We start from the raw sequence: 16,390 nt of genomic DNA, 5'->3' as shown, positions 1-16,390 counted from the left end.
TCAAGCATGACTGTGTAGAAGTGTTGGACTCAGTTTACTCTAGCAGACCTGACCTCCGGGACCAGCCTCGGGCGTCAGTAGACTGGGAACTATACATGGATGGGAGCAGCTTTGTCAACGCACAAGGAGAGAGATGTGCAGGGTATGCAGTGGTAACCCTGGACACCGTTGTTGAAGCCAGATCGTTGCCCCACGGCACTTCAGCCCAGAAAGCTGAACTCATTGCTTTAATTCGGGCCTTAGAACTCAGTGAAGGTAAGACTGTAAACGTTTACACTGATTCTCGGTATGCCTTTTGAACCCTTCAAGTGCATGGAGCATTATATAAAGAAAAGGGCCCATTGAACTCTGGGGGAAAGGACATAAAATATCAACAAGAAACTTACAATTATTAGAAGCAGTATGGAAACCCCACAAGGTGGCAGTTATGAATTGCAGAGGATGCCAGCGAGCTTCCATCTTGGTGGGTTTGGGGAATTCCCGCGCTGACTCAGAGGCTCGAAAAGCGGCAACTGCCCCGTTCTGGGCATCAGTCACAGCTCCCCTGCTCCCTCGAGCACCTGATCTTGTACCTACTTATTCTGAAGAAGAAAAGGACGGATGGATTCGGTTACCAGGTGGGAGAGTAGCTGTGCCACAGCTGCTAGGAGCCGCAGTTGTACTGGCTGTGCATGAAACCACCCATCTAGGTCAGGAGTCGCTTGAAAACTTGTTAGGTCAGTATTTCTACATCTCGCATTTGTCAGCCCTTGCCAAAACAGTGACGCAGCAGTGTGTTACCTGCCGAAAGCATAATGCGAGACAAGGTCCAGCCGTTCCACCCGGCATACAAGCTTATGGAGCAGCCCCCTTTGAAGACCTCCAGGTGGAATTCACAGAGATGCCACAGTGTGGCGGTAACAAGTGTTTACTAGTTCTTGTGTGTACCTACTCTGGGTGGGTGGAGGTTCATCCAACACGAACTGAGAAAGCTCGTGAAGTAACCCGTGTGCTTCTTCGAGATCTTATTCCTAGATTTGGACTGCGCTTACGGATCGGCTCAGATAACGGGCCGGCGTTTGTGGCTGACTTGGTACAGAAGACAGCAAAGGTATTGGGGATCACATGGAAATTGCATGCTGCCTACCGGCCTCAGAGTTCCGGAAAGGTGGAGCGGGTGAATCGGACTATCAAAAATAGTTTAGGGAAAGTATGTCAGGAAACAGGATTAAAATGGATACAGGCTCTCCCTATGGTGTTATTTAAAATTAGATGTACCCCTTCTAAAAGAACAGGATATTCCCCTTAGGAAATATTATATCATAGGCCCCTTCCCATATTGTGGGGACTTCCAGGCACTCCCTGAGAGTTAGGTGAAATTGAGTTACAGCTACAGTTACAGGCTTTAGGGAAAATTACACAAACAATCTCAGCCTGGGTAAATGAGGGATGCCCTGTTAGCTTATTCTCCCCAGTTCACCCTTTCTCCCCAGGTGATCAAGTGTGGATCAAGGACTGGAACGTAGCCTCTTTGTGCCCACGGTGGAAAGGACTCCAGACTGTTATCTTGACCACTCCCACCGCTGCGAAGGTAGAGGGAATCCCAGCCTGGATCCACCACAGTCGTGTAAAACCTGCAGCGCCTGAAACCTGGGAGGCAAGACCAAGCTCGGACAACCTTTGCAGAGTGATCCTGAAGAAGACAACAAGCCCTGCTCCAGTCACACCCGGAAGCTGACTGGTCCACGCACGGCCGAAGCATGAGGAATCTCATCGTGGGATTCATTTTCTTAAATTTTGGACTTATACAGTAAGGGCTTCAACTGACCTTACTCAAACCGGTGACTGTTCCCAGTGTATTCATCAGGTCACTGAGGTAGGACAGCAAATGAAAACAATCTTTCTGTTCTATAGTTATTATGAATGTACGGGAATGTTGAAAGAAACTTGCTTGTATAATGCCACTCAGTACAAGGTATGTAGCCCGGGAAATGACCAACCTGATGTGTGTTATAACCCATCTGAGTCCCCTGCAACCACTGTTTTTAAAATAAGATTAAGAGCTGGCCTTTTCCTAGGTGATACAAGTAAAATAATAACTAGAACAGAAGGAAAAGGAATCCCCAAACAAGTAGCCTTAAGATTTGATGCTTGTGCGGCCATTAATAGTAACAAGCTAGGAACAGGATGTGGTTCTCTTAACTGGGAAAGGAGCTACAGAGTAGAAAAGAAATATGTTTGTCATGAGTCAGGGGTTTGTGAAAATTGTGCCTTTTGGCCATGTGCTATTTGGGCTACTTGGAAAAAGAACAAAAAGGACCCGGTTCATCTTCAGAAGGGGAAGCCAACCCCTCCTGTGCTGCTGGTCACTGTAACCCACTGGAACTAATAATCACCAATCCCCTAGACCCCCGTTGGGAAAAGGGAGAACCCGTAACCCTGGGGATCGATGGGACAGGGTTAAACCCCCATGTTGCCATTTTAGTCCGAGGGGAGGCCTACAGGCGCTCTCCCAAACCAGTGTTTCAAACCTTTTATGAGGAGCTGAATCTGCCAGCACCAGAACTTCCGAAAAAGACAAAAAAATTGTTTCTCCAATTAGCAGAAAATGTAGCTCATTCCCTTAATGTTACTTCTTGTTACGTACGCGGGGGAACCACTATGGGAGACCGATGGCCTTGGGAAGCCCGAGAGTTGGTGCCCACTGATCCAGCTCCTGATATAATTCCAGTTCAGAAGGCCCAAGCTAGCAACTTCTGGGTCCTAAAAACCTCAAGTATTGGACACTACCGTACAGCTAGGGAAGGAAAAGACTTTATCATCCCTGTAGGAAAGCTTAATTGTATAGGACGGAAGTTGTACAACAGCACAACAAAAACAATTACTTGGTGGGGCCTAAATCACACTGAAAAGAACCCATTCGGTAAATTTTCTACATTAAAAACTGCCTGGGCTCATACAGAATCTTATCAGGACTGGAAGGCTCCTGCTAGACTATACTGGATATGTGGGCACAGAGCCTACATTCGGTGACCTAACAAATGAACAGGTAGTTGTGTTATTGGCACTATTAAACCGTCCTTTTTCTTCTCACCTGTAAAAACGGGTGAGCTCCTAGGTTTCCCTGTCTATGCCTCCCGAGAAAAGAGAGGCATAGTTATAGGAAACTGGAAAGATAATGAGTGGCCTCCTGAAAGGATCATACAGTATTATGGGCCTGCCACATGGGCACAAGATGGCTCATGGGGATACTGGACCCCCATTTCCATGCTCAATCGGATCATACGGTTGCAGGCTGTCTTAGAAATAATTACTAATGAAACTGGCAGAGCTTTGACTGCTTTAGCTCGGCAGGAAACCCAAATGAGAAATGCTATCTATCAGAATAGACTGGCCTTGGACTACTTGCAGCTGAAGGAGGAGTCTGTGGAAAATTTAACTTAACCAATTGCTGCCTACAAATAGATGCTGAAGGACAGGTGGTTGAAAACACAGTCAGGGACATGACGAAGTTGGCACATGTGCCTGTACAGGTTTGGCATGAGTTTGATCCTGAGTCTTTATTTGGAAAATGGTTTCCAGCTATAGGAGGATTTAAAACCCTCATTGTAGGTGTATTGCTAGTAATAGGAACTTGCTTGCTGCTCCCCTGTGTATTACCCTTGCTTTTTCAAGTAATAAAAAGTTTTGTTGTTACTTTGGTTTATCAGAAAACTTCAGCACATGTGTATTATATGAATCACTGTTGCTCTATCTCACAAAGAGACTCAGAAAGTAAAGATGAGAGTGAGAACTCCCACTAAAAAAGTGAAAATTCTCAAAACGGGGAAATATAGAATGAGACCACCACTTCTCCTGTTGTCCTACCCAGCTTTTCCCCATCTCCCCTTTTCCCTAGTTTATAAGACAGGAGAAGAGAGAGAAAGCAAAAAGTTGGAAAGAAACAGAAATAAGATAAATAGCTAGACGACCTTGGCACCACCACCTGGCCCTGATGGTTAAAATAATAATGATAATATCAACCCCTGACCAAAACTACTAGTGTTACCTGTAAATTCCAGACATTGTATGAGAAAGCACTGTAAAACTTTCTGTTCTGTTAGCTGATGCATGTAGTCCCTCGTCACGTTTTCCACGCATGCTTGATTTATCATGACCCAAAAAGGCCACGTATTTCTTCTTCTGGGAGCTCGGTTCTTAAGACGCGAGTCTGCTGACGCTCCCGGCCGAATAAAAAACCTCTTCCTTCTTTAATCCGGTGTCTGAGGAGTTTTGTCTGTGGCTTGTCCTGCTACACTGTCATCTAAAGGAAGAGATGATGATACTACTTCCACTACCGGAGAAGGTACACACCCCCCGTGTTATTGTTCCTCATAACTTGTGGGGGAGAGCATGATATTACTTCCAATATGATAGTGGCTTGACATCCAGTCTGTGCTATTGCTCCTAATTTCCAGTAGGTAAAGTATGATGTTCCTGCCAAGAGAGTAGTGGGTGTACAGCCACCCTGTGATATGTCTCTAAATATTCAGGGAAACACAGGAGGACATTACCCCAAATCTCCCAAAAAGTGTATACCCATTGTGTGGTATGGTTCCTAATATCCGGAGGTGAGATAGGAGAAGGATGGTATTCTTCTCCTATCGCAGGCTGTGTACACAAAATTTGTGAAATTGTTCCTAATACCCTGAACAAAGGAGATTGTTAGTAATGGACACGCATTGCAGGGGGAGTAATGATTACGATCCACATCGTAATGGTGAGTAATAGCAACCCCCCCTCTCCCCCTCGCTGTTACGATCCCCATCGCAGGGGGGTGAGGCACCCCCCACGATATCGGGAGTAATAGGATCCCCCTCTCTCCCCCTGGCCTTATATAAGGATCCTGGCCTTATATAAGTGCCCCCCAATGCCATCATAGACTTTAGTGTATTCACTTAAAGTTTTTTCCTCATTTAGATCTGCCAATCCCTTAATAGGTTTAATTGCTGCCTGACATTCTGTATTAACATTTTCATGAGCAAGCAGCTGAACGATCACTTTCTTGGCATGAGAATCGGAAATAGCCTTTTGAGCCGCATCCAGCAAAGGAGTGATAGAATCTGGAAAAGGCTCCCTTGGACCCTGTTGAACTGTGTTAAAAGAAGGATAAGCAGAACCAGCGTCGTGAATTTTTTCCCAGGCTCTTAGGCATGTAGTTCTGAGCTGATCAACAGCCTTATCACCCATTACCATCTGTTGATTTAGAGTACTCCATGCCTGTCCGATTCCAAGCAATTGATCAGATGTGATATTAGCGGGACGTTGGTCTTGAGCATTTCTGCGTGCCTGATTTGTTGCTTCATCTGTCCACCAGGTTTTCAATTGGAGAAATTCACAGGGGGACAGGGTGGATCGGGCTAATGCCTCCCAATCCATACGTATTCAACGTCTGTTACAAGCCACACGTTGTAACAAGGAATGAAAGTAAGGAGAATTTGGCCCATATTGTCCAATTGTTTGCTTTAAGTCTTTTAATATTTTAAAAGGAAATGGCTCCCAGCATGCTTGAGCAAGTTCTCTAGCCTCCTCAGCTGGCGAAATAACGACCAGAAACTGCCAAGCATTCAAATCCCCCATTTCTTGTGCCTGGCAAATGGATGCCTGGATTGTCCCTGTGCCATAATTTGTATTTGGACCGGCTCACAGCACTCCTCTACATAGTTAGCAGGTGGGCAAGCCTGGATCATTCCCTTATGGTAATTGGCTGTTGGACAAGCCTGAAGCTTCCTTTCGCCAGAGTTACTGGCGGGGTCTGCAACAATGGGAGCCGCAAGGCGCATCTCAGGCTCCCCTTCCAAAAATTCCTAAGTCTGGCATGGAGATGGCCATTCCAGACCTTCCCCTAAAGGCGCAGTAGGTGGCACAGTTTCTTTTCTACGTTTTTGGAGATTAGCATACATACCCTCTCGTTTCTCGCCCTTTTTTAAACTAGACTGTCATGGTTCACTTTGCTGATAATTAGACTCCTGATTATTCAACTTTCCTATGTCATCCTGAAACTCCTCCTCCTCCTCCTCAGTGTGGAAGGGCTCCAGTGCTGTTTTAATTGCCCATCACACAGACCAAGCAGAGAGGGGAATATCGTGGCCCTCTTGTGCTGGTTTTAAGTCTGATCCGACCTTGTCCCAATCTTCTACATTCATGGTTCCATATTCCGGGAACCAAGAAGAATACTTGTCTACCAGACGGAACAAAGATGTGAGATTTTAGGTACTCACAATTACCCCTCCGCGGCGCAGTAACTGCAGTACAAGGCTTAAGTAATTAGTGAACTTACTCTCTGCCTGACCCATATTTTCCTGAGGTTTCCCTGGAATTCTCCGAGCGCCCTCCTTACCCTAGAGCTTGAAGTGAAAACCTACTCGGGAGTCCTTTGTCGGTCGTCCTCAGCTTTCCACGCTCTGGTGTTCCTTCACTGGATTATTTGTAGAGATTACGGGGAGCCCCGCAATGGGCACCAGAGACCAGCCTGGGCAACCAAGGGAGACCCCCGTTTCTACCGAAAAAAAAAAAATTAGCTAGATGTGGTGTCGCGCGCCTATAATCCCAGCTACTCCATGAGAAATCAGACAAAACCCGGCACCAGAGACTGATTTTCTTCTAAAATGCTTTCTCCAAAATATTGTTAAAACAAAAGGGGGAAATTGGAAAGGAAAATATTTTGGGTCCCCCAAATCACTAAGATAAAGGGAAAAGCCAGTCTGGGAACTGCTTAGGGCAAACTTGCCTCCCATTCTATTCAAAGTCATCTGCTGCTCGATAAGAAGAATGCATATCTTACTGCCTCCTTTGGAAAGGCTCATCAGAAACTTAGAAGAATGCAACCATTCCTCTCTCACCTACCTGTGACCTGGAAGCCCCCTCCTGGCTTCCAGTTGACCCACTTTTGCTTCTGGTTGTACCGGATCAAACCAGTGTTCATCTTACATATGTTGATTGATGTCTCCTGTCTCCCTAAAATGTATAAAACTGTCAGATACAGTCAGTTTCTCTTCCAAGGTTTGGCATATTAACGTTCTTGTGTTTTGTTGTCGAAACCAACTTTCTTGTTCTCCATGCCTTCTTGCCCTTAGTTACTGTAAACAACCTTCCCCTTCAGTTCTAATCACTCACTCACATCTGTTCCCTTGGTTACCTGCTCTGCACCCATTTCTCCCTTCGAAATCACACGTCCCACCGTTGTAACTCACAACCCCCTTCCCCCTTCCTTATTTGGGAAAATATTCACAAATAGCCAACCGGGTCAGTTTAGATCTTGAGGTCTGGCCCCAGCCCATGCCAGAGGTAGGGATTGCGTCAGGAATAAAAACCCCGGCTTTCTTTTGTTTCGTGTGCTCTTGCAATTGTGATTGATGCGAGTAGCAGCACGCTTCCGAAGAGGTAAATTGCTTTGCTGATAAAACTTTTACTTGAGTGCTGGTTTCACCTTGGGGCACCGAGCATTTATCTCCAACAAAACCAAGCTGTGCTCTGAACACCTTGGGCAACTGTCATCAGGACATCCTGAGGCTGTGTCACGCACAAGCATCCTGAACCCTGGCAAAATAAACTTTCTAAATACTCTTATCCCCAAATGCTCAAGGAGACAGATTTGAATAATCATAAAACTCCGAGGTTGCACTCCAGCCTGGGCGACAGAGCAAGACTCTGTTTCAGAAAAATAAAATAAAATAAAATAAAATAAAATAAATAAGATAAGATAAGATAAAATAAAAATCAAATCTCCTGTCTCCCGCACAGCCGACTCTGCCTGAATTACTCCTTCTCTATTGCTATTCCCCCCGTCTTGAGAAACCGGCTCTGTCTAGGTAGCGGGCAAGGTGAACCCACTGGGCAGTTACAGAATTGTTATTATATTGCTTGCAATTTTATATCTGTATTATGCACAAATAGCTATAACCTTGTATACAAGGTTAAATGCGAATGTCCTCCTTGCGTGGTCAGATCCCAGCGCAGGAAGGACGCACCCCCTACAAACCGCTAGGTTACCAACCAAAACGGTCATTCTGGCCTCATCCAGCCTCACGTGAGATCGCGAGCTCCTGTCACTCTGGGCCTGAGGGGGCGGGGCCTGAAGCCCCATACAATCAGGGGCGCTGGGGTGGGGGCCGTTCAATCAGGCGCGCCGCCGGAAAGGAGAGGGCGGCTTCCGGGATCTGGCTGGCGGGCGCTTTGTCTCGCCTTCGCCACACTAGGCTCTTTCTGTTAGTCTCCGCTGCTACTTCTTGGCTCTGGGAGGCCCAGGTGGCTCGGAAGCAGCCTCTGCCACCCTGTGACCTGCGGGTGTTGGGACATCCCTAGCTGACGCCGGGACACCCGGGAAGCTGAGGAATGGTGAGTGGACTGCGCCTGGCTTCCCGAGGTGGGGAAGAGGGCTGGTTGAAACCTGCTGGAACCAGCCATCGGCTGCGGAACCTGTGGACCGAGTCGCCGCGGCGCAGCCGGGCCTCAGTCCCCTTCTGCGCAGGGCCGGGCGGCGCGGGCAGCGGGACCCCTGCGTCCTGTCTGTACCTGTGGGCGCCACTTCCGCCGGCGGGAGCCCTCTAGGGAAGCCCGCGCCTCCCCCACCCAGGTAGTGCGGTGACCACGGGAGGGTGATCCGGGAGAGCCCTGACGGTGAGCGGAGTTCTAGCGTGGGAGGAGCTGTGGTTCATGGAGCTTCCAGTCCCACCTTTCTCCCCCTAAAATTAACCTGAGGCTTTGTTAAAACCTTAAACGGTGTGTTTGAGCAAACAGCGATTCATAAACCGGGTACCGCAGCCATGGTTTATGGTTTGGGGTCCACAGGGGGGTCGTAAATGAGAGGCTTTGATAAGGTTAATGAGGAAGCAAACCATACATATGTATACACACATATACACATATATACATATATATACATATATGCATATATATACACACACATATACATATATATATATTTTTTCTTTCTTTTTTTTTTTTTTTTTTTTAGACGGAGTCTCGCCCTGTCGCCAGGCTGGAGTGCAGTGGTGCAGTCTGAGCTCATTGCAACCTCTGACTCCCGGGTTTAAGCGATTCTCCTGCCTCAGTCTCCCAAGTAGCTGGGCTTATAGGCGTCACCACCACGTCCAGCTAATTTTTGTATGTTTAGTAGAGACAGGGTTTCCTCATGTTGGCTACGTTGGTTTAGAACTCCTACCTTAATTGATCGCCCGCCTTGGCCTCCTAAAGCACTGGGATTACAGGCATGAGCCACCTTGGCCAAAATATTTTTCTGTTTCCAAACATTTTACATGAGAGGAAAGTAGAGAATAAATAATCCGACACTCTACTGTAAAAAAATCTTTGTGTCTCTCTTCTTTTCATCTTTCCTAAGTGTACATATTACCAAAATGTCTTTAGGTTGAGGTCCCCCTGTGAAAACTTTACAGGATGTTGTGTCCTCAGCCACCCTCCTGTCTTTTCCTAGTCCTGGCATTTTAGAACTGTCTGGGGATGACCCAGGATACCCACAGTGGCCATGTCTATTGGAGGGTCTAGTGAGTATCAGCCCCGGGGTCACCTCATCCCCAAGGACAGCCTGAGGTAGGGGGTAGAGTCTCTCAGGGGAGCAGCTGGATGCTCTTGGCCTTAGAGGAATCTCCTGGTATAGTTTCATCTAAAATGGTGAGCCCTTAGGGTCATTAAAATTTTAGGACATTAAAATTAATGGACAATACAATATAATGTCATGAAAGGTCATTAAAATTATTCCTCCAGCCCGAGTTTTTATTCCTCGGAGACACATTGATGGTTTGTCAATTGGATGCTGATATTGAGAGGAAAAGGCAGAAATGATTTCTGCTCTCTAGATTGTCTCAGACTTGTGAAGAGAGAAAAACTGTCCCAAAGGACAAGGAAAACCCACCCCAGAGAGGATGTGCAAGAACCTGAATATTAAAATGCACTTAAGGCCCACAGGAGGACAAAGAGCAGTGCCAGTGCCTCCTAGGTGGTCACTGAGTACTTTACTGAACAGGATGGGTGTCCCGAGGGATGGAATGGCCTGCTGTGACACTTAGAAAAGTCTGTGTTGGAGTCAACACTGCCTCTCCCTGAGTTTGTTACCTTGAAAAGGCTTGTCCGCTTATTTGAGTTACAGGTTTTCACTGATTGTAAGATACATTTTGTCAGTACAACTTGAAAGATAAAAATACTATTTCCAAAAAGGCAAGGTAAAATGATGTATTTTATTTGTTAAAAATTCGTATTTATTTCTTCCCCAGAGTGAGTGTAGTAAGTTTTAAAGGTCTGTTCTTTTTAAGGGTAATTTCAAATGGAATTGTAGGACTTAGCTTTGCAAATGCTACTGGTGAAATAAAAGTGTGATAGATAAATTGATGATTTACAAAGATTCACCAAAATGTCAGTTCCCCTGTTGTAGCTTGGTGAAGAATTTATGACAGTGGACACATCTGTATCCTCTTATCTGGATATCTGAGTGTTTTGTTGTTGTTGTTGTTTGTTTTTAGGAGACGCAGTCTTGCTCTGTAGCCCAGCTGGAGTGCAGTGGCGCTGTAGCCCAGCTGGAGTGCAGTGGCGCCGTCTCTGCTTACTGCAACCTCTGCTTCCCGAGTTCAAGTGATTCTTCTGTGTCAGCCTCCCGAGTAACTGGGATTATAGGCACCCACGACCACACCCAGCTAATTTTCGTAGTTTTAGTAAACACGGGGTTTTAGGCCTGGCACGGTAGCTCATGCCTGTAATCCCAGCCCTTTGGGAGGCCAAAGTGGGCGAATCACGAGGTCAGGAGTTCCAGTGCAGCCTGGCCCACATGGTGAAACTCTGTCTCTACTAAAAATACAAAAAAATTAGCTGAGCGTGGTGGCAGGCACCTGTAATCCCAGCTACTTGGGAGGCTGAGGCAAGAAAATTGCTTGAGCCCAGGAGGTTGAGGTTGCAGTGAGCCAAGATCTTACCACTGCACCCCAGCCCAAGGGACAATGTGAGACTCCATCTCAAAAAACAAACAAACAAACAACAAAAAGACAGGGTTTTGCCATGTTGGGCAGGCTGGTCTCAACCTCCTGACCTCAAGTGATCGCCCGCCTCAGCCTCTCAAGGTGCTGGGATTACAGGTGTGAGCCACCATGCCCAGCCCACTCTATTTTCTTTTTATTCTCTAAATTTTAATATGTTTGAGTTTGTCTGTTCCTTTATCACTTTTTTCTTACATAAAAAAAATTCTGACTAATCCTTCATAAAAAAAAGTCTTCCTGTGACTTCTGAAAGTGTTCTGGTTTTATTTTTCATATTTGAATATATAATAAGTTGATTATTGTTCATGGAATAGAGAAGAATGCAATGTATTTTCCCAAGTAGATGCCAACCTGGTTTGCCTCATATTTTAAAGTGCATGTGATTTCTTTTTCTATTCTACAGTGCCTACTCTATCATTCCTCAACTTTCCATATAAATGCTGGGTCATTAAGACTTTTTTTTCCCCTTGGTCTGCTTGCTCATCTCTCTGCTAATATTGTGCTGTCCTGAATATTTTTGTTTGAAAATCTTAGAAGTATGTTAGACAAGCCATCACTCTTTTAGATGACTAAAAATCATTAGAGAGTTGTCATTTTTACTATGTATGAAAGAGTAGTTCTTCCTGCCTAAAACCACCTGATTTGGGAATTCATGTGTTTTCATAGGAATAGTATCTGGAAGTGGTGACATTCATGTCATTTTAAAAAACATGTGTCGTATTTCCTTTTATTCTTTTCTGCCTTGACATTGTGCAATAGAAATTTGAAAAATTATTGTATCAGTATTGTTAAATATCAGTTATTGTTTTATTTGCTACTCAATTAAATTTAATAAGCCTATTCTCTCTTGGTGTAATCACATGGAATGGGCTCACCTCCCCCATTAACAAGTGACAGCACATGTAAAATATTGTCTACCAGGGAAACTCATTGAACACTTAGTGTTCAGACTGTGTTTTTGTGTCTGGTTCCCTAAGCACCACTGCAGTGACACAAAATAATAGGCCTTCAGAAGAAGAAGTTTTGGCAAATATATTGCATAAGCCATTTAGATGCAGTGAGTCATTCTTATTACTTGGGTTGGTGGAATCCCTTTCAAAATGTAAGTTCCTAATACAAAGATTGAACTTTGTGGGCAGGCATTTTTAAGAATAAGTAGTCTCAGGACTGATAATATTAACTCACTTATGCACATCAGGTAGGACTTTAGTATGACAGATACTAGAAATGTACAGAGTGAAGTTAAAAGGTAACTCCTGGCAGCACATCTTACTCCGTGGATTCTCTAATGAGATGGGTGTTTCTACTTTGCTGTTGCCATTTTGAATAGTTCAATTCTAGCATTAGTACTGCTGTGTGGGAGGGAGAATGTGTGAACAGAGTAAGAGTTGTGACAATCAAGTCATAGAATAAATGCTTGGAAATTTTAGAATCATGTAAACAGCTTATGAATTGAGTATAGATTCCCAGTGCTCTCAGTCTTCCTTCTATCCACATGTGTGGAATGTTCTAGGACTCCATGGCTTTTGAGGATGTGGCTGTGAACTTTACCCAGCAGGAATGGGCTTTGCTAGATTCTTCTCAGAAGAATCTCTACAGAGAAGTGATGCAGGAAACCTGCAGGAACCTGGCTTCTGTAGGTAAGAATGACAACACATTTCACGTAATTACAGAAGTATTTCCCTATCTTCAGTGCTATTTGTGATTTGGAATGGGGCAAGGGAATGATTTGGTGAATAAATCAGGCATGGGCACTGTGTACAATGAGCATGAAATGCAGTAATGTTTCTAATGTTTCTATAGTTTGAAATAATTCATGATAATTTTGTGGGTCTGCATTTTAGGAAACAAACGGAACGACCAGAATATTGAAGATCACTTCAAAAAACCTGGGAAAGATACAAGATAATTTGCACTGAGAAGAGGAAATGAAGTCCTCTGAAGGAATCTTAGCATGTCATAAACTTAAAAAGAAGCAATCAAAGCAAATAAGAGTCACTTGAAATTCATTTCTTTTTAGAAAAATTTCACCAAAAATGTAACGTACTTCAGTGTAGCAGTCAGTGTTTGGAAAACAGTTTACTTGAAAATAGTACTACAAAATTGCATACATGAATGTTACCATTTTGGTCATAACCATGCAGGTGGTAGCTGTGTTTTCAGTAGTAGCCCATTTACTTTCAAGTAATTCAGTCGTGGCACAAAAACAACAACAACAAAAAAACACAAAAATCAATTTTCCCTGGTATTGGTAGCAGTGTAAGTCGAAGACCTGTGAATAAGTAGAAAGTTATTAAACCAACCAATAGTAATGTGCTTGTCATTTTTTTTTTTTTTACCGAAATCATATGGTATAGAGACTGCGTGAAAGCAAAGAAGGTAGTCAGTATGGACAGTTGTCAGCCACATTCCAAATCTTGATCTGAATGAGAACATTTCTACTGGATTAAAACAACGTGTATGCAGTATTTGTGGAAAAGTCTTTGTACGTCATTCCCTCCTTAATAGGCACATCTTAGCTCACTCAGGATACAAACCATATGGAGAGAAGCAATATAAATGTGAACAGTGTGGGAAACTTTTCGTTTCTGTTCCGGGTGTTAGAAGACACATGATAATGCACAGTGGAAATCCAGCTTATAAATGTATGATATGTGGGAAAGCTTTTCATTTTCTCAATTCAGTTGAAAGACATCAGAGAACTCATACAGGAGAAAAACCCTATAAATGTAAACAATGTGGTAAAACGTTCACTGTTTCCGGTTCTTGTCTAATACATGAAAGAACTCACACTGGAGAGAAACTCTATGAATGTAAGGAATGTGGGAATACACTCAGATGTTCTTGTTCTTTTAAGACACATGAAAGGACTCACACTGGAGAAAGATGTACCAAGTGTGATAAAGCCTTCAGCTGTTCCACTTCCCTTCATGACCATGGAAGCATTCATACTGGAGAGAGACCCTATGAATGTAAACAATGTGGCAAAGGCTTTAGTCGTTTGAGTTCCCTTTGTAACCCTAGAAGTACTCACACTGGAGAGAAACCCTATAAATGTAAACAATGTGACCAAGCCTTCAGTCACCTCAGTTCCCTTCACCTCCACGAAAGAATTCATACTGGAGAAAAACCCTATGAATGTAAGAGATGCGGTAAAGCCTACACTCGTTCCAGTCACCTTATTCACCATGAAAGAAGTCATGATATAGAGGTTGGGTGTAGTGACTCAGCCTATAATCCCAGCACTTTGGGAGGCCAAGGTGTGTGTATTTCTTGAGCCCAGGAGTTCATAGCCAGCCTGGATTAAAACAATGTGAAACAACCTGGGCATCATGGTGAAACCCTGTCTCTACAAAAAATAAAATAATGCCAGGTGCGGTGGCTCACGCCAGCTACTTGGGAGGCTGAGGCAGGATAATGACGTGAACCCGGGAGGCGGAGCTTGCAGTGAGCCGAGATCGCAGCACTGTGCTCCAGCTTGGGCGACAGAGGCAGACTCCGTCTCAAAACAAAAACAAAGAAAATAATTAGCTGGGCATAGTGGCACATTTCAGTTGTCTTAGGTCTTTTTCAAGGACATAAAAAGCCACGGGGGGTTGGGGGGAAGTCCTGTGCATGCGGATCACGAGGTCTGGAGATCGAGACCATCCTGGCCAACATGGTGAAACCTCGTGTCTACTAAAAATACAAAAATTAGCTGGGTGTGGTAGCATATGCTTGTAATCCCAGCTACTCAGGAGGCTGAGGCAGGAGAATCACTTGAACCCAGGAGGCGGAGGTTGCAGGGAGCCAAGATTGTGCCACTGCACTCCAGCCTGGCGATAGAGTGAGACTCCATCTCAAAAATAAATAAATAAAGTCCCTTGAATGTAAGAAATGTGATAAAACATTTACTGTTTCCCATTCCCTCATAAACACGAAAGAGCTCACACTGTAGAGAAACCTTAAGAATGTAGGAAGTGTGGTCAAGCCTTCAGATTTTCCTGTTTGTGAAGATTTGGGAGGGCTCAGAGTGGAGAAAAGCCTTTTGAATTTAAATTTGTGGTAAGGCCTTCAGTTGTGTTAGTTCCATTTGAAGAAATCAGCTCATTCCTGAGAAAAACCCTATGAATGTCCAGAATGTTTGAGTGTTTCATTTCTCTCATACCTACTCAAGGACATATGAAAATGCCCACTGTCGCTGGCTGACCTTGTAAATACAAGAACTTACACAAGATTAAAACTCTAACAGTTTAGAAACTGCAAGAATATTTTCAGTTTTAACATTTACTTGAAAAGTCATGTGAAAACTCCCACTGGAAAGAAGTTCTATAAGTGAAGCTTTTTTAATTTGGAAAGCCTGATACAAATTAATTATCCTGCAGTGCTTGAAAAAAATGTATGAAGTGTTACACAAGTTACAAGTATATTGTTTTTATCAGTAGCTCATTCTTAAAGAGTCTTGAGTATGCATTTCACCTTGTTTTGCAGGGAAACCTTGAGGTGAGGGTTCTGTAAGTGCTTTAAGCAGTAGTACTTGAATTTCATAGATAATGATGTTTTCTTCAGTTTGTTGGTAGAATTTTTGTCTATTCATTTGATAATGTGCTGGATTCATGGTTGAATTTGGATGTTTTTCCAATACGTAGGTAAGTTTAATTTTTTTATTTCATTATTATTTCTTTTTGAGATGGAGTCTCACTCTGTCGCCCAGGCTGGGAGTGTAGTGGTGCGATCTCGGCTCACCGCAACCTCCCCCCCCTGGGTTTAAGTGATTCTCCTGCCTCAGCCTCCCGAGTAGCTGGGACTACAGGCGCCCGCCACTACATCCAGCTAATTCTTTGTATTTTTAGTAGAGACAGGGTTTCGCCATGTTGGCTAGGCTGATCTTGAACTCCTGACCTCATGATTTGCCCACCTCGGCCTCCCAAAGTGCTAGGATTACAGGCACGAGCCACCGCGCCCGGCCAGGTAAGTTTCATTTGTATGTATTCTCCTGTGATTAATGGACCAGTGAATAATGATTGTGAATTCTTGGGATTGTCTTACTAGCCTCATTTGGCACATTTTGATTATCCCTTGTCCATTATACACATTCCACCTATTTTTATTAAAGGAAAAACTACTCTTGATGTAAAGATATTTATTTTTTCTAATAATGTGTTGGTATTAATTCCTAAGTACGTACAGTTTACCCGGGAGACGGAGCTTGCTGTGAGCCGAGATCACACCACTGCACTCCAGCAAGGGTGACAGAGCGAGATTCTGTGTCAAAAAAAAAAAAAAAAGAAAGAAAAAAGGGAAAAAAAGGGACATCCTCACTTTTTTAACGCTATACCACTCTCTGCTCCCAAGTTAATCCCTGTTTGGGCCTGTGGGAGCTTACATCCTCCTCCTCTATGTAATTAATA

The 16,390-nt window shown here is 44.1% G+C and overlaps 1 protein-coding gene and 1 long non-coding RNA gene across 2 annotated transcripts; both read left to right on the top strand.

The window, feature by feature from the left end:
- The first annotated feature begins 242 nt into the window (after positions 1-242).
- On the top strand, positions 243-4,233 carry LOC108582303. The gene is made up of 2 exons (XM_017949517.3): positions 243-1,090; positions 1,473-4,233. Exons 1-2 carry the CDS (start codon positions 428-430, stop codon positions 1,503-1,505), a joined length of 696 nt encoding a protein of 231 aa, XP_017805006.2. The 5' UTR covers positions 243-427; the 3' UTR covers positions 1,506-4,233.
- Positions 4,234-8,140: 3,907 nt separating this feature from the next.
- LOC101020051 lies at positions 8,141-13,465 on the top strand. The gene is made up of 3 exons (XR_004178036.1): positions 8,141-8,355; positions 12,514-12,640; positions 12,845-13,465. It is a non-coding gene; the product is annotated as an uncharacterized LOC101020051 (long non-coding RNA).
- Positions 13,466-16,390: the final 2,925 nt, after the last annotated feature.

This window comes from Papio anubis, chromosome 13, assembly GCF_008728515.1.
Source record: "Papio anubis isolate 15944 chromosome 13, Panubis1.0, whole genome shotgun sequence".
NCBI lineage: Eukaryota > Metazoa > Chordata > Mammalia > Primates > Cercopithecidae > Papio > Papio anubis.
This window is presented reverse-complemented; position numbering and strand designations above follow the sequence as displayed.

Bases quoted from the DNA above. Each gene is read 5' to 3' on its own strand.
- LOC108582303 (XM_017949517.3), top strand. From the start codon at position 428: ATGAATTGCAGAGGATGCCAGCGAGCTTCCATCTTGGTGGGTTTGGGG. The intron at 1,091-1,472 runs GTATTGGGGATC...CTTTCTCCCCAG, and splicing joins TGGTACAGAAGACAGCAAAG to GTGATCAAGTGTGGATCAAG.